Source organism: Aegilops tauschii, chromosome 1 (assembly GCF_002575655.3).
Source record: "Aegilops tauschii subsp. strangulata cultivar AL8/78 chromosome 1, Aet v6.0, whole genome shotgun sequence".
NCBI classification, from domain to species: domain Eukaryota; kingdom Viridiplantae; phylum Streptophyta; class Magnoliopsida; order Poales; family Poaceae; genus Aegilops; species Aegilops tauschii.
In genome coordinates this window covers 50785339-50803653 of record NC_053035.3, presented here as the reverse complement: position 1 = coordinate 50803653, position 18315 = coordinate 50785339, and the positions used below count along the sequence as shown (strand labels likewise).

The 18315-nt window shown below is 44.7% G+C and overlaps 1 protein-coding gene across 1 annotated transcript; it reads left to right on the top strand.

The window, feature by feature from the left end:
* The first annotated feature begins 6908 nt into the window (after positions 1–6908).
* Positions 6909–10245, top strand: LOC109762699 (putative F-box/FBD/LRR-repeat protein At5g56810). Its single transcript, XM_020321575.4, has 4 exons — positions 6909–7230; positions 8213–9241; positions 9343–9477; positions 9601–10245. The coding sequence occupies exons 2-4, from the start codon at positions 8813–8815 to the stop codon at positions 9958–9960; spliced, it is 924 nt and encodes a 307-aa protein (XP_020177164.1). The 5' UTR covers positions 6909–7230; positions 8213–8812; the 3' UTR covers positions 9961–10245.
* The last annotated feature ends 8070 nt before the right edge of the window (positions 10246–18315 follow it).

The window sequence follows — 18315 nt, the reverse complement described above, 5'->3', positions numbered from 1 at the left end:
CATGGGTGCACTGTGCATGTAGGCCACGGATAAAATTTGGGCGGCACGTACATTTTTTTATTAGAAACAGAAAGGAAAATTGTATAACGAAAACAAAAATGAAATTGTACATAGGCATATTATATATCAAAATTTTCAAAAGAAGATTTCCTACAGCATGGGCATTTTTCTAGCATTAAATAAAATCCACAAAAATTCATATAAATAAAAGAGTGCTACTGCTCTACTAAAATCCAATAAAAATCATTTTCAAAATACCAAAATTAATTCAAATTTATTTCTCTCCAATTTTCTGTTGTAGGGAATCATGTTACCCTATTTTCCATATATTTTTATTTTGGAGAAAAATAATTTGAATAAAACCCAAATACTCCAAATTGAAAATAATTTCCAAAAGGACTTTAAATTAGATCCTTTTAAACTCCCAACTCATATTTCATATGTTTTGAAGAAGTCATTTTATCTTCTCTCATGAAAATCATTGAGTTGCTTGAAGTTTCTGAATTGGAAATATTTTCAAATGATATTCAAATATTTTCAACACCCCTTTTCATTTAAATAAATGGAAGAAATCATGTCATCTTCTCTCGAGGGTTTTGTGGTGAAAGAATTTGAATTCACGGGGATCATAAAAGCAAAAATGAAAGTTTGGGAAAGTCCTTTTATTCCCTCTCATTTAACTTTCAAAAAGTTTCGAATTCACTCACTCAATCACACAACAATCAAACAATCAATCAAATCTATCTATTTATTATAACATTCCAAAATTTAGAATTTTGGGATGTTACAAAACATCAAATGAATAACTTAGTAGGCATGTTTGCAATCTCAAAGTTAGTTTTATTTTTTTATCCATGATTATTTGGTTTAATCTTGGTATTTATCATAAAATCATTAAAAAAAACTTCCGTTGAATCAAGCCTTATAAAATAACAGTGTTTTTGTCATTTGTTCATGACACCTTCTACAGGTGATGGTACATTTTGTAGCACATAGAAATATATTTGAACTCCTTGTCTCGGGATTCATTTATTTAAGGCAAAATACCCAAGATCACATTGTTGATAGAGTTTATTATCTTGGTATTATTTTCTCCTATTAACATGTCGAGGAATGGATTTACACGAGAAAAAAATCTAGTCCAATTCATATGTTTCATTCTTACTACCTAAATTATCTATTATGAATTAGCTAATTCTATAATTTTAATTTAATGAATATTCCTTGCATGGCTTTGTTTATTGATAGCATAAAGAGTTAGTTATAAAACATCAATACGAATGAGGTATTTTGATGTAGCTGTATTTGTCAGCCCATCTTTGTAATTATCTCAATATTGCCTTCTCTTAATCATTTAACCTTTTTCTCCATCGGAACTGTTCTCAATGATCTGACTTCTTATGCTTCTAGGCACAGCCATTACCGATGTTTGTAGTCGAACAGAGATGTTGCAAGATACATAGATGCTTGTGTGGTTTTATGTGCCAACGTGCTAATCTGGTTCAGCGGGTAAGAATATACGTCCACCCCAAGGAGTAAATTGGAGACAATATATATTAGTAGCACTCTCTTATTCTTGTGATAAACAGCCATACCTCTACCCCAAGGGATTAGTGTCCAAAGGCTTCAAGGATTCAGTTTGTTGCTTGTTCTCATCGTTTTTCCTAGGAGATATAGCTATGAATATGATATCTATTACAAAGATCTTCTTTAATTATGTTGCTAAGCTGATTGCACGCACATCTTGTTCATGCATCGGTATATGTGTGCTACTATTAGGTTTTGAGAGTATCTTTATATAAGGTGACTAATGGATTTACAGTTTTGTTTTCTGTAGGTGAAGGCAAAGACAGGCTGTTTGAAGTTCTCACCGAAATTTGTCACATCGTATTAATGTTGGTGAACGTGTACCTTAGTCTATGCGAGTTTTAATTGTAATAAGATGGTTCTGAATACCTACTCATCCAAGTAATATTTTAAGTCGGATTCCGTTATATGTTGCTTTTTTTAGCAACAAATATTGAGACGGGAGACCCCTACCTGTTTTCCTTTAGTCTTTAATAATGAAACAAGGGCCGAACCTCGTTCGAAACAGAACCGGACCCAGAAGTTACACGCATCCCGATTCCACTTCCAAAATGGGATTGATGAACAAGGAAAAGAAAAAAAAAAACAGGAGGGTGGTACATCGGGAGGAGAGGAAAACTGAACCGAAAGGAACAAACTTAGCCATCCGTTGATCCAACACTGAATTGAAATCAGATCATTCCGGTTTACCATAGTTGTATGTTGTTTGTTTTTGTATGATTGTGCTTGGCAGTTCTCCTCTTCAGCCATTAGAGAGTTTTGGAGTGTATTTCTGATTTGGTCAACCATTAAGGAAAAGGAAGAAGAATGCCTGCAAGGAAAATGGGATAAACAAGACTGGTTTTTATTCCACGGATCTTGGAAGATATAAACAGAATTCAACCGTTGTAGTCAAATATATTCATCTCGCCTTCTGGCCCATGAGTGGATGTCAGCTTCCATATTTTCCCTGATTCCTACACATTAGATGTAGCCAAACTAGCAGGTGCTCTGCCATTTCATTTATAAGAGAGAAAGCTGTACATCGGCTGAGAAGCAGCTTACAGAGAGAATAGAAGAGAGAAAAGAAAAACAAGACCAGTAGGATCCAGCCCTGAAGAAACCTCAAGCTAACCGCCACAAGCCTCAACATAGAGGTTGTACTCAGCAGTCAGGAGCCTGCTAACATCCGTCAGTGATGCACTAATCCCATTCAATTTTGCACTGCTTCAATGGTTACATTGCAGCGGCTGTTTTGTGGGCTTTATGGAAGAGTACAAACACGTCTGTTTAATTAACATAATGTGTTTCCGTATGATCCAGCGAGTATTATAACTCAAACCCCGCACTGGCTAATGTATTGGTCTGTAGAGCTCAGGTCTACGAGATACACTAGTCAACGGAGCAAGGCTACTTCTGCGGGTAGCGGCTGAAAGTTTCAGCAACAAGCGAGGCAGGGCGCTTGCGGTGCTGAGAATTGCAGGATAAGCCGAAGAGCTTTTTTTGCAGGATAAGCAGGAGAGCTGTTTTTATACTCGACCCAGTTCTTTCTTTCTTTTTGAACAAGACAATGGCGCACAGGGCGCCTATCATTCAACTTAACTGCATTTTACATGTGTAATGACATATCCCCCATAATTAACATCATCAATGATTTGTATCAGGGGACATTGCCACCTTTGGTGCTCAACATTGCAACAACTAATCATATGATTCTGATCAGGAAACAATTCCTGAGACACTGCAATCCTAGCTGATGCATGTGCCTCACAGTTGTGAGCTCTAGTAACATGAAACACCTGGACCTGTTTGGTAGCAGTGTTGTTACAAAAATCTATTAGAGTACCCCTAATAATCTGCCACTGTCCAGGCTGAGAGAAAGGAGATCTTGCTGCTGCTGCTGTTGCTAAAGTGAGATTATCTGTCAATATGGCCGCTTGCTGGATGTTCAACAAGTTCGTAATGATTGCCGCTAGGTTAATTCCCTGAGCTTCTGCGTGTATTGCTGATTATGCATACAGCGCTGTTGCTGAAATTTTTGCCTCCATCCTTTGTTCTCCCTGTTGTACCTGCAAATGAATTCCAATGCCTGTTTTTTTGTTATTTGTTTCATTAGCATTTCCCTGCTCCTGCCAGGCCGCATCCCTGAAGATTTTAACCGGCGTTGTAAGTCTGGTAATATCAATTGTGCTCCCCTGTATCAAATTTTCTTCAACTTGAGAACTCCTCTTATGATCTTTGTTGGTTGGCTTTCCCTGTTCGTCTACTTTTCCTAATCCCAAGTGTAAACTTCTTGTGATAGCTTGGGCTGCAAAAAAGACTTGGAAAGGAGAATCATCTTTTCTTTGGAAGAGTTTGACATTCCTGGCTTTCCATAAACACCACATAAATGTAAAAATATTGCTTAACGTAGCATGAGGGTGGTTTGAATTAGCTAAATTCAAAATGATGGTTGTCAATGAATTAGAGCTTTGGATTAATACATCAGTTCTAATGTGCCAACCAGGCTGCTCTAGCAAATGGGCAGTTAAATAAAATATGCAAATCATCTTCTTCTACAATCTTGGTGTGGAAAATCAAAAGCTCAAAAGAATTTGATCTAATTGTTTAAAATCATGTGAGAATGGCTAGAATCAGTGGCGCAACAAATAATCGTCTGGAAACCTTGCTTCTAGCGATTCCGGGTGCTCCCACAAAACAAAACGTTTCGACTTAAGAGCATCTCCCACAGACGCGTGGTAGGGCGGCGTGCTAAAAAAATTTACAGCGCCGAAATAGCGTTTTCGTGCGCGGGAAAGGTTGGTTGCTTTTCCAGGCGCTGCAAATTTTAGCGCGCCGCTGTAGCGATAAAATATAGCGCACACGACCAGCCGGCGCTTGGCAAATATGAAACAACACATACCAATTTGACAATATGATGATCTCAAATATAAACAAATATGCAAAATAATGAGTTGGAGCAACATAGCATAGTTCGAATGCATGGCATAGTTCAAAATCAACCACAACCAAGTCATGAGAAATAAGTTCACACAAACAAATGAAACATCAACAATCATGCCACATCTTCTTCCTCCTCTTCTCCATTTTCAAGCGCCTCATCGTCATTGGAAACTCGGACGGTGTTCGAACTATCTCCAAAGGCATCATGCGAAGGCATGTGAGGCACACTGAAAGCCATGCGTCCACCCATGTCACCCGGAGGTGCTCCCATGTCTTCCATGAGAAACCCAAAACTCATGCCTCTCATGCATCCCATGGTAGCTCCGAAGCCACCCATGCCTCCCGTAGGTGCTGCCATGCCTCCCATGCCGCACATGGCGCCCATGGCTCCTATGCTTGTTCCCAAGCATCCCATGGTAGCTCCCATGCCTCCCATGGCCATCAACTTTTTTGGACCAAGACTTCATCACGGTTTGATGAACTCCTTTTGCCTATCATCAAAGTGAGACGTGTCCATGAAAAACAAGTACTTCTCCCATTCTAATAATCTAGCTCGCTCCTCCATGGCCAATTTCTTCTCCTCCAATGTCACCTTCCTCTCCTCAACCACCACCCTCCTCTCCTCAGCCGCCGACTCTTGGCTCCTTGTCATCCTCCTCTTCTCGTTTGCTTCCTCTCTTGCCTTCACAAGAGCGTCCATAGCATTCTTTATCTCATCATCTCTTCCCTTCTTCTTCTTCTTCTTCTTCTTCTTCTTCTTCTTCTTCTTCTTCTTCTTCTTCTTCTTCTTTTCTTTTGCTTGTTTCTTATCTCCATTTGGTCTTTTTGGCTTGGAGTAGGCAACCGAGTTTGGTGTAGGGCTCCTCTTGCCGCCATCACTTGATGCCTCCTCCTCCTCCCCATTATCATCATCCAAATCAATAGTTTTATTGCGTTTCTTGCTCTCCTCTAGGACATCACAGGGCTACCATTTCTCTTCATCCTTCAACACTTCATAGCAATGGGGAAACACAAATGCTCTCCCTTTCTTAACCTTGCCTTTCCTGATCTTCTTCTCTTCTCCTCGAAACAAGTTTTGTGCAATAGTGAGCTACAAACAAAAGAACAAGTTACCACTTGAAACATAAAATATGAAGCATGATTATGAAACATAAAGAAATGCCACTTACCCTATCTCTATCATTAGTGCCACTTGGGTTCATCGTGTCAACCGACTTCATTGCCGCCGCCCACTTTTGACAATCTTTGTTGATCGTCGATCACCGGGAGCGAAGATATCTATCGGTGCGCTCAATTCCACTCTTGTTGTGTGTATCAAAGAACTCCTTCATCCTAAACCAATATGTATCTCTATTTTGGTCAACTCCAACGGTGGCATCCATAGACACATGCAACCGTGTATTGCATAGCAAGTCGTCTTCGTCAATGGTGTAGTTGCACGCCCTTCCTTTCGGTGCATCGACAATACGCTCACCATCCTCATCCACTTCATACTCATGATCATCTTCATGCACTTCATTGGTTTGAGACCAATGAGAAATGTTGGAGCCAACACCCATAGTTGAAATATATGTATCATCATTGAAACTACAAAGTATGATAAAAGAAAACTAATCAAGTTATCCATATGTATACATTTATCTAACAACAAAAAAGGGGGCGGATCATATCTTGTGGGCATTTCATCAAACACCTTGTGTGCATCGGCCTCCGGCGCAACAAATTGTGAGGCTATCCGGCGCTTCGGTCGACGGAGGCGCGGCCGGACGCGCTGCAGCACTCTTCTTGGGGCGCCTAGAAGCGTCGTCCACTTTCTTCTTCTTTCGGGCCGCCGCCGCATACGGTCGCTTGGAGACGGAGGCCCGTGGCTTCACGGCGGGCGGCGGCGCGACGCCATCCTGCGAAGTCGTCCGGGGCGCCATGAAAAGGCCGCGCGCGAGACCGATGCTTGGAGGAGGAGGGGCGCCGACGGCGAAGCCGAAGCTCAACCCTGCGCTAGGGTTTGCGGCGGCGGCGGCGGAGGGGTCGCGGGTGTAGTGAGGGGTTGGGGGATGCCGGCGCGGCCTTCCATCGGTGGAATTTCGCCGGTGGCAGCGTGGGGCGGGGCAAAGGTGGGCGGTCGGAGAGGTCAGGGCGGCAGTTGGTCGCTCGCGCGCAAATCGTCGTTGTCCAGCGCGCAGGAGCTGGCGCACCAAATACACAACGTGCGATGTCGTTTTCCTCCCCGCGTTGAACCAACTTTACCGCGCGTGCGATTTAGGGCGGCTGCTGAAACGTCATTTTCGATCCCGCACGCATAATAAAACCGTTTTTTTCGACGCGTGGCTAATCTAGCGCGTCAGTTGGAGTCGCTCTAACGGAGTAGCCCTGTTTGAGAGGGAAAGAACGAAGAAACTGCCACGGGTGGCCCGCCGCACAAATGAGTAGCACGACTCGTCCTCTCTGTGGCTCGATCCCCCAACTCCCCCACTAGCGCTCGCCCGCTAGGGTTGCAGGCCGCCGCCGCCGTGTCGCTCGACAGCCCGCCCCGGCCTCGCCTGACTCCGTCCCGGCCGCTGGCCACGACGCCCGGCGCCGCCTCTCCCGACTCCGCCCCGGCCGCTGGCCTCGACGCCCGACACCACCTCGCCCGACTCCGCCCCGGCCGCTGGCCTCGACGCCCGACGCCGCCTCGCCCGACTCCGCCCCGGCCGCTGACCTCGACGCCCGACGCCGCCTCAGGTGAGCTGTTTCCTCTCTGCTCTGTCTCCTAGATGGATGGATGAGTGGATGAACTGGACGTATGTTTCCTCTCTGCTCTGTCTCCAAAATGGATGGATGAATGGATGTATGTTTGTTTGGTAGGAGTAGATGATCTGGTTGATGTCTGAATGGATGGTGCTAGCTTTTTCCTAGATGGATGGATGATTTTTGGTACTGTGAATGCTCAATGCTACCGTGATTACTAGTTATGGCGAAGGAAACTCGAAACCTTCTTTATTGTGAGTATTTAGCAATCTATGATATTCATAAATCGTTTTCATGCTCATATTCGACGATAAAATGCTCGAAACAATCAAGTGTTAGCAATTCAGCACTCAGTTTCAGTTCAGGGACATTTCAGCACACAACTCATCCCATAATCTCAGACCACAATCACCGGAAAGAACTCGACGGCTGAGTCTGTGGGAAGTTTCCCAAAAGCTGAAAGGAACTGGGCCTCAGTTGGTTAGATAGAGAGCTGTATGGTTTGCTGTTTTTCTTCAAGGTTGTTGGTGCTTTCAGGTCGTGCTATTGGAGTGTGCTCTGTGTTAGCTACATGGCTGTAGATGAAATTTATAAAATTCTGGTAGTAATTGTATTTTCCTGTAATGTTCGAGCTGAGGCTTTGCCTGTGCTGAGGATATATGGTACCATGTTTATCTATTTTCAAGAAATTGAAGATCGGGGGCCCTGTTGGTCCATGTGGTCGATTTTTTTTATAGTGGAACATATATAGTCATTATGCATACATATGCATGTTTCAAAATTTGAATTAAGAATTTAAGATAAATCATTTAATTCGAAAAATAAAAACTTGCTATGATCGAACACATACACTACTTCTACTTTTTTACATATACCAAAATACATATACATACTACTAGGAGTAGGTCTAGAGTTGTCTCCCATTGGAAGTGATGAATCAGCTTAAAAGCCCAAATTTGACACCCGGCCCCTGTAGGTATTCTCGTCTCTCCAGCCGCCAGACACGAAGAAGTCCGCGACTCTGGCGGCGGTTGCCCACGGCCAATAAGAAGGAAGCCGCAGCAGTTCCAGGGACAAGAAGATGACAGCAGCCAAGACCAAGAGGCGCATGTCCGATGGAACCGCCGGACGCAGGCCTCGAAAAAGGGCACGCGATCTCCCCAGTCCCAGCCATGGCGATCTCATCAGCGACCTTCCCGATGCCATCCTAGGGAGCATCATCTACCTCCTCCCAACCAAGGACGGCGCCCGCACGCAAGCTATCTCCCGGAGATGGTGTCCGCTCTGGCGATCCGCGCCTCTCAACCTGGACGCCCACGACATCTGCCTCAACAAGTTCAAGCTCTCCTCCATTGTCTCCAGCATCCTCCGTGATCACCCAGGCCCGGCCCGCCGCTTCTCGTTCAACCACATTCGCCTGCACACAACGAAGAAAAAGTTGGCTGAGGACGCTGCCCAGATCGAGAGCTGGTTCTGATCCCCATGCCTCCGCAACCTTCAGGAACTTGACATCAGCTTCGAGTTCTGGGGTGGTTTACACGCGTCAGTGTACCACTACCAGCTGCCATTACCATCCATGATCCGCTTGGCGCCGACTCTTCTCGTGGCCCGGATCGGCATGTGCAAACTCCCAAGTGACATTGCAGCGCCTTCTCTGAATTCCCCCCTCCTCCGGAAGCTCACTCTGTGGCTTGTTTCAATCTCGGAGGAAGCCATAGACGTGCTGCTCTCTGCCTGCCATGTTTTGGAGGCGCTGTTTCTGCAGGACATTCATGATGTGGGTCGCCTCCACATTAGCTCGCCAACTCTTAGGATCATAAGCTTCAGCGCTACTCTCTTTGGCAGAGAAGAATTGGTCGTCGACGACGTCCCTCGCCTTGAAAGGCTTCTTTGCCGAGGTGTAGATTGTGAGACTATTCAAATAAACAAGGCGCCTAAACTGAAGGTATTGGGGCCTTTGTCACCACACGTCTCCAAAATCAGGATTGCAAACCTAGTCTTCCAGGTACGTAGCAGCAACACTACCCTTATTAGCTCTCGCATTCAGCAATCCTAGATGCATGCATGCATAATTGTTTCTCATGCCCATTGTTCTCTTTTCTTCAGGGAAGGATCCCGCCCAGCTTAGGCCATTCGATATGCACCGTGAATATTTTGGCTCTCAAGTTTTCTGGTCCTGATTTGAAGGCGATTCTCGGTGTTCTCAGCTGCTTCCCCTGCTTGGAGAAGCTCTATGTCATTGTGAGTGCTCATTTTGTTTGCTTTAGATGTTGAAACGAATGATCGATTCTCGTGCATGTATATATTCTAGTTCTAGTTAGCAACTACCTAAACATATATTCTCATGTATCTGTTGTTTCCCAGTGGGACATATATTTGAAGGCAAAGATGAAAAACTTGCATCAGTATGACCCACTAAATCCAGTCAAATGCCTTGAGAGCCATCTCAAAGTACTCGTGTTGAAGAATTACACAGGTGGAGAGGAAGAAGTTGGATTTGCCAAGTTTTTTGTTTTCAATGCGAGGGTGGTGAAGGAAATCAACTTTGCAGTGTGTGACAGGATTGCCATCGACAAGAATTGGATGACTGATCAACTCAGGCTGCTACAAGTGGAAGCTAGAGCTTCTCAGGACGCTCGGTTGAAATTCAGAAGCGGTTATTCTCACTTGCAGACCAATTATGTCAACTCAAGTGACTTGTCAATTGCCGACCCTTTCAGCTGATGTTTTGCAAATGGGGTCGATCCTCTTTCCAGGGAAACCATATAGTATATATGTGCTCTGTCAATGGCCTATCCTAGTGATGGCTTCCTTGATAGATTACGCTGATAGCTGAAGATTCTGTGTGTCTTTCAGTCAGTGGTTCATGCTTGTGTTGAGGACTGAATTATCCCTCCTTTTTTTGCACATAAGTATGTCATTTTCTAATTGTGCGCTTGTGCCGTGCTTGTCGGGAACATCTGGAAATGAAGGAACTCATTCGTCTCCAACTCCGATGTTGTTCTCAAACGCTGCGCCGAGTTCCGTTGCTCATCGTCTGCTGTAATTCGGTCTACTTTGGTAGCCTGGTGTGATACTTTTGATCCAGCTTTAACTATTTTTTTTCCTTCTTAACTCTCCTCCTTGATACTTTGGATCCAGCTTTAACTATTTTTTTCCTTCTTAACTCTCCTTTCTCATCGGTGCACCTTGTAACTTTTTTTAATATTTCCTTAGTTACAGACTTACAGTAAGTCTTTATTCTTTATCTTTCTACCCCTAATAATAAAGGAGCTATTGCTTTTTTTTTTTAAAACACCGCCAGATTTGGTTATTATATATTGATACCCCCACCTGTCATGAGGAGACAAGCAGCTCGGTGGCTACGGCCCTGGTCTTCGGTCCTGTTTGGTTGGTGGCCTAGCCTGGCAAAAACCAGTGCCTGAAAGCAGCCTGAAAAATAGCTATTTTCTGTCTGGTGAGGCATGCCTGAGAGTGCATTGTTTGGATGGAGATCTTGTGCCTGGGTCTGGAAAAAAACAAGTGAAGGACAAAACCGTTTACTAGTTCTGAATAGAAAAAGTCACATCAAGTACTATTTGTATGATTAGGGCCTGTTCGGGTCAAAGGAAGGGAAAACATAGTATTAGAGATAAACGCTGGAAATGGAGAGGAATGCAGCTGCAAAGCATAGGAAAGAAAACTGCAGCACCTGCATGCAGAGTTGGTGTTCGAGACAGAGGAAAAGTGACCATAGGAAATCAATTGATGTGGGTCCCGGTCAGTACATTTTAAATATTGAAAAAGATCAACCACAGTTCAATTCCTGTGCGTGTGGGACCAAATTGTACACAGATCAACCACAGTGTGGGTCCAGTTGCATGCCTTGCCGCAGCTTTTCTCTTCTATTCCTCGGGCATATGCGAAAACAAGCGCTTTGGGCAGATTCTTTTTTTCCTCTGAAAACGCAGGTTCATGAGACTTTCCACCGGATTGAAAAGGACGCGTTCCTTTGTACCGAACGGGGTTTCCTGTGGCGATTCCATAGGAATTTGTTTTCTGTGGTTTTCCTTCGGTTTTCCTACGTACCGAACAGGGTTCTCAGGCTGCCGTTTGCTCCGGCCAGGCGCTAGAAAAAGGAAGCCTGGCCCAGGCTAGTGAACCTGCGCCTGGTTTAGAAGCCAGGCTAATCAAATTGTGGTGTGTCCAGGCCAGGCTGCATCAGGCTTTTACAGGACAGCAAACAAACACCCAGGCACATCTCAGGCAGGCTCCAGGCCAGGCACACAACGGCGAGGATGTCCCCTTTCTCTGCACGCATCCAACTTTCCTCGCGCAGTAATGGGCTAGCCCATGTGCCAGTCGTGACGCTCCTGATTTTTATTATTTCATTTTTTGCTTTTCCCTTTATCATTTATGTATTTGTTTTTCCTTCTTTAAATTAATCCGGGATTTTCAAAAAAGCCAAATTTCAAAAGTTGCGAGTTTTGAAAGAATATATCAGAAAATCATAAAAATGTTCATGATTTTAAAATACTGTCGCATATTATAAAAAATCACGATTTTAAAAATAAAATTAGAGAAATAAAAATGTTCATGATTTTGAAAAAATGATCTTGTATTCAAAAAATAATCGGTAATTTGGAAAAAAATGTCCATGAATTTTTTTAAATGTTCACAAAAATTAAAACAGATTCGTAAATGACGAACAAAACAAACCGTCACTTACGTAGAGGTTTTATTAGGGGATCTGTAAAAGTCATTTTTTATTTAGACCTCGCGCGTCGGGTAAGAAAAACGTTTAAGCTGAGCCCCAAAAAATTGACACAACTCCCTATGGGTTCGTTTTTGTAAGCTATATGAGAATAACTAAATGTTTATTTTGCCTCCATATACAACTGTGTTTATTCTAGTGTCACAGTTTTTACTGGTTATGGAAAACGCCGTTATGCTAGGTAAGGCGAGACACATCAGTCTAGCTCAGGCATTGTCCATCAATGTAGTTTGCTCAGCCAAAAAGTATTTCATTGTGGCGCCTTACGAAATCAAGCCCGTTATGAGACCATCACATTTTCAGTTTTTAAAATGACCTTTTAAAAGTCCGTTATCTCATCATGACATCATTCAGACATAGTTGTGAAATGACATATTAAAAGTCCTTATCTCATCCTGACAATTGATTCAGATTTTTTTTATCTCTACCACATCTGCATAATCTGATTGTTTTTCTCCCGTTGCAATACACGGGTATAAAGCACGCATTGCTTCTGTCGGGTTCACCGTCACGGTGTGTTTGCAAAAAAGTCCCTGTAGTTTTTGACAATTGAACCTGCAATCCCTTTGTAAGTTGCCCCGGGAAAAAGGCCCAGGGTTTTGCAAATTAACCCTACATTTATTTGTATTCAACCCGCGATTCTTTATTCCAACAGTTATCCCCTTGCTCGAGCGCTAACCCTTCTCGGCCTCCAAGCCGCTCGCCCTGGTTGCCGCCGCCGGCCTCCATTGGATCGCCTCGATGCCCGACGCCCGAATCTCGCAACCCTCCACCAAGTGAAAGCCGCCACCACCACTAGACCATTGATGCTGCGCTAATCCTTTCTCCCGGAGGCACCACCACCTCCGAGCCGTCGTGGATCTCGTGCTGATGGGGTTGGCCGCCTTCGTGGACCTGGCGAGCTTGCCAGCCGCTACCGGAGACCAAATCCACGAGCTCTACGAGCTAGCTAGCCGTCCTAGACGCCTCGCCATGCCCCCTGAGCGGCTGAGCCCCGCAGCCAGCTCGCCAGCCACCGTTGGAGCCGAGCGCGCAGGCGGACGGGGACGAGGACATCACGTACAGCGGAGGTGTTCCAGGGACGATGAGGAGTTCCAACAAATGGAAGAAGCGGCGGCACTCCCCGACAACCTCCTTCGTGGTATCCTCGAGCGCCTCGACCCGCGCAAGACGGCGACCCTTCCCTCACTGGCTCTTCCTCCTGCACCTTGACGACGGCCACTTCCCTGGCGCTACACCGGTCGAGATCATGGGCACATTCACGGCCGTAACACATCCATGTATCCTCCTCCGGAAATGTGACTGCAAGATTGCTATCGAGGCCTCCCCAGCTTCTGCATGCCGGTCCTGAAGGGAGCATATATACTCATTGCTTCTCATTCCATATTTGTTCATTATGTTTATTTGCTAAATTGATGCTCATGATTGACTAATTGTTGTTCGAATTTCAGAATCATTTGCATCTCTTTGTTATCAATTTTTGTTGCAACCGTTCTGCCTGCAGGCAGGGATTCTTGGTCATCCCCACATCCTTCTCCTAGCCGCGTCCAGGCAGGGAAACAGTGATCCAGCGGCATTGACTAAGTTGATTCAAGCCGGCTCCTTGCCTTGGTGAAGCTGTGATGTGGGATGGCGCCATGGCAGTGGTACTCCAGCCCAATGCCACGATGCAAGAAGGGCCGCTCAATATTTCCTCAGGTTTAATCTTCTTTCTCAATTCCACGGGTTCCCATTGGTTAGTATTTGGTGGTTAACAGATGGAATTACATGATGCTTAGAATCAATGGATTCATACTCCCTCCGTCTGAAAAAATTTGTCCCTCAAATAGATGTATCTAGCACCAAGTTAGTGCTAGATACATCCATTTGATGGACAAGCTTGGGACAAGCTTTTTGAGACGAAGGGAGTACCTTGCATGGTTGGAATCTGAATGTGCTTAGCCGGATTGATCATTTGTGTACATACTAGATTGGTCAGACCACACACAGGCATTTATATAGTCGTGAAGCATGTTGCTTTCTTGAAGTGATTGCGTTAAGGGAAATAATAATGTATACTGCTAAGTGATTCAGAGTTAAGTGACTGGTTCTTAAAGAGAGAGGAGGCATGCTGGCCATATTCTGAGACTGATACAAGGTGGGTGGGTGTAGTTAGGATTATAATGTTAAAAAAAATACAGGATGCTTCAGTGACCCCATTGTATGAATATGTTTGTTAAAAAACAAGCTAGCGTGTGTGTTCATTCCTATATTTTCTGTTATGTATGTTAGTTGATTTTATTTATAGCAATTTACAAAAAGAGTTTACTGATGCTGCTGCTGGAGGTAATTAGCCAGTCACTGAATGCTTCCTCTGTTGATGTTGCTTCTTTAGGTAAAGACCTAGCCAAATGAGGATATGCAATTTGGATATGGGGATCCTCAATTTCTTTTTTGCAGTAACCTGAAATTGTTTAGCAAATATTTATTGGCAGCCAAGAAACTTCCTCTGATAAATAATCTACAATCAGAAAATTAAGAGTATGTTATTCTTCTAATACATGTCCTGTTATCCACGTAGCAGATCCGTCATGTTTCTGCAATGTCACATCCACGCTCAAGCTAGAATGCAAATAGAGGATTGGACTTTCAGTATACCGCATAATGTAACGCACCGAAAGGGAAGGGGGATCGGGTAGGTGAGGGAGAGCGAGAGAGAGAGACTTGGAGAGGAAGAAGAAGTTGCTTAAGGAGGAATGATTGGGGATGAGGTTTACAGCTAGTCACATCACATGCCCATGCCACAGCCGGCTGGCTCCTTTTAAACACTCCCTCTCCTCTCCTCTCACCCTCTAGCTCACACTTACAAGTGGGGCCCGATCCTTGCCACGTCACGCTGGACAAGTGGCGAACAAGTGGCCAGGCGTGACATTCTCCCCTCCTTGAGACTGAGCCTCCTGCTTGCGTCGTCGTCCTCCCAAATGGTCGCTTCAGGAAAGTGTTGGCGCAAGACGTCGAAGTCTTCCCAGGTGATTGCATGTGGTGAACTGTCGGCCCATTGCACCTTGATCTGAATGACTGGTGCATTGCCCCTCTTCATCATGTGTCGCTCCAGAATGCGCGTCGGGGTTGCGCTTGACACAGACAGGTCGGGCACCCGCGGCAGCTCGGCGTACACTGGTGTGTAGTCTGGCGTGAATGACTTCAACTGGGAGACGTGGAAGACTGGGTGCACGCGGCTGGACGCGGGGAGGTCGAGCTTGTACGCCAGGAGCCCGATTTTCTCGACGATGGTGTACGTTCCGAAGAACTTGTAGGCGAGCTTGGCGCATGGGCGGCTGACGACGGACTGCTGCACGTACGGTTGAAGCTTCAGAAGAACCTGCTCGCCCACCTGGAACTAGCGCTCGGTGCGGTTGCGGTCGGCCTGCTTCTTGAAGCGATGCTGGGCGCGCTCTAGTTGGGCGCGGATGTGCGCCGTGTGCGCCGCCCAGTCCATGTTGTCGCCGGTCGTGGCATTGCCAGGCCATGCCGTGGTCGCACCCAAGTTGGCCTCCTTGCCATACAACGCCTTGAATAGAGTGTAGTTGAGCGACGAGTGGAAGGTGGAGTTGTACCAGAACTCCGCCATGGGCAGCCAGTGACGCCATTTGCTAGGAGTGTCGTGCACGACGCATCGGAGATACATCTCCATGCACTGGTTCACACGCTCGCTCTGCTCATCCGTCTGCGGGTGGTAGGCGGTGGAGTAGAGCAACTTCGTGCCGGCACCGGCGAGCAGCTCCCGCCAAAGATTGCTGGTGAACACCTTGTCACGGTCGGAGACAATCGATGCCGGCACGCCGTGGAGCATGATGCAAAATGGACGTATCAACTCCCCCAAGTTTAGACCTCGCTTGTCCTCAAGCGAAAACCGATAACGAAAAATATGTCCACATGTTTAGAGATAGAGGTGCCGATAAAATAAAATACGGACATGAAGGCATCATGATCATTCTTATAACAACAACATAAATATACATTATCATATGATTTCTTATGCTAAAGTAACAATCTATTCACAATATCAAGTATGAATCAGAAACTTCATTGAAAACTAACAAACTATAATCTTGGTCATTGAGGCAATTGCAATTTATCATAACATAGGAAAGAGTCAATATAAGAGCTTTTCAGCAAGTCCATATACTCAATTATCATTTAGTCTTTCACAATTGCTAACAATCACGCAATACTTATGGGTATGGAGTTTTAATCGGACACAGAGAAAGATAGGGGCTTATAGTGTTGCCTCCCAACCTTTTACCTCAAGGGTAATGTCAACAATAATAGTTCATGGTAACTTACATCCAATTGGATATATATATATATCAGGATCTTTCCAACACAATGTGCTTGCCAAAGGATAAAATATAAAAAGGAAAGGTGAAGATCACCATAACTCTTGTATAAGGTATAAGACAAGAATAAAAGATAGGCCCTTCGCAGAGGGAAGCAGAGGTTGTCATGTGCTTTTATGGTTGGATGCACAAAATCTTAATGCGAAAAAACGTCACTTTATATTGCCACTTGTGATATGGACCTTTATTATGCAGTCTGTCGCTTTTATTTCTTCCACATCACAAGATCGTATAAAGCTTATTTTTCTCCACACTAATAAATCATACATTTTTAGAGAGCAATTTTTATTGCATGCAACAATGACAACTTACTTGAAGGATCTTACTCAATCCATAGGTAGATATGATGGACTCTCATGGTAAAACTGGGTTTAAGGATATTTGAAAGCACAAGTAGTATCTCTACTTGGTGCAAAGAATTTGGCTAGCATATGGTGGACTCTCATGGCAAAACTTAACGATTGTATTATGAGTTATGTGTTTTGATGACCGAAGTTTGTTCGGAGTCCCGAATGAGATCACGGACGTGACGAGGAGTCTCGAAATAGTCGAGACATAAAGATTGATATATTGGACCATGTTATTCAGACACCGGAAGTGTTTCGGATAGTTTCGGGTAAAACCGGAGTGCCGGAGGGGTTACCGGAACCTCATGGGAAAACTAATGGGCCACCATGGGCCTTGTTGGAGAGAGACCAGGGCAGGCCGCACCCCCCCTTGCAGTCTGAATTGGACAAGGGAAAGGCCTTTCCTACTCCCTCTCCCTCTCCTTCCTTCCCCCTCTCTCCCTTTTGGTGGAATCCTACTAGGATCCTAGTAGGACTCCCCTCTTGGGCGCGCCCTAGGGGCCGGCCGGCCCTCCCCTCCTCCCTCCTTTATATACGGGGCAAGGGGCACCCTAGTACATATAAGTTGATCTTTTAGCCGTGTGTTATGCTGCCAAAATTTCTACCAAAAATCTTGATGACAATGAACAACTCCCATCCATCGTCATGGCCTCAGGCTTCATCACGAAGACGTTTGTCTGTCCTTCTTCAGTCACACCACAAACTATGCATCAATCAGGCCCTTGCCCTCGGAACTGATGATCACACCACCGGACGTCACATTCCGCAACAACCAAAACACAAGGACAAGCTCAGTTTTACACCACCCGTCCGTCTTCTCGCCCTCCTGTGGCTGCGGTCCAAGCCCCTAAATAGGTAGAGAGTGAGAGCAAGATTTTTTATTACTCACCAAGTTACAACAAGTTCCTATGAAAATAAAGAATGTACAATTTTTTCTACCATGACCATGAAGAAAGAATAAGGGGAATAGTTTTGGAATCCACTCTGTAACCAGCCCACCCTATCTGTGCAAACTACCAGGCCAACCAAGTCCTACTTCACAACCAAACCATTTCACTTAAATGATTTGAACCCATATTGACCAGCCACATTCCCATAGCGGCTAGCATGCACCCCCAGGCTGTGTACATGCCTTGTCCATGTACACTTCTACTGCTTACAACTCAAACCATTCAACCTGGATTTATATCCTGACATGCTTGCCAGCAGCAGTGACATGGGTAATATAGAATCTTTGCTAGAAATTTTGGCAGCATAACTATGAACATGTCTTACTATACGTCTATACCAGAGCAACACAGGAAATAAATAAGCTATACCAAGACCAAGTATATTGGCCTTGTTCTTATCAAAATCACTCCATATCGAAAACAAAAGCATGCCAACTGATTAATCTCATACCAGCAACCAGTTTCCACTTATAAACTGAAACCATGATGATAGAGTGAGGAAATCAACTAACTAATCACTGTATATGACAACACTAGCTAGCAGCCAGCAAAACAAGAACACATCCAGGCACTCGCCGGAACTGATCCACACCACCAGAACAACATCAGTCAATATTAACCCAAAACGACTAGCTCAGGTTTATAATTTT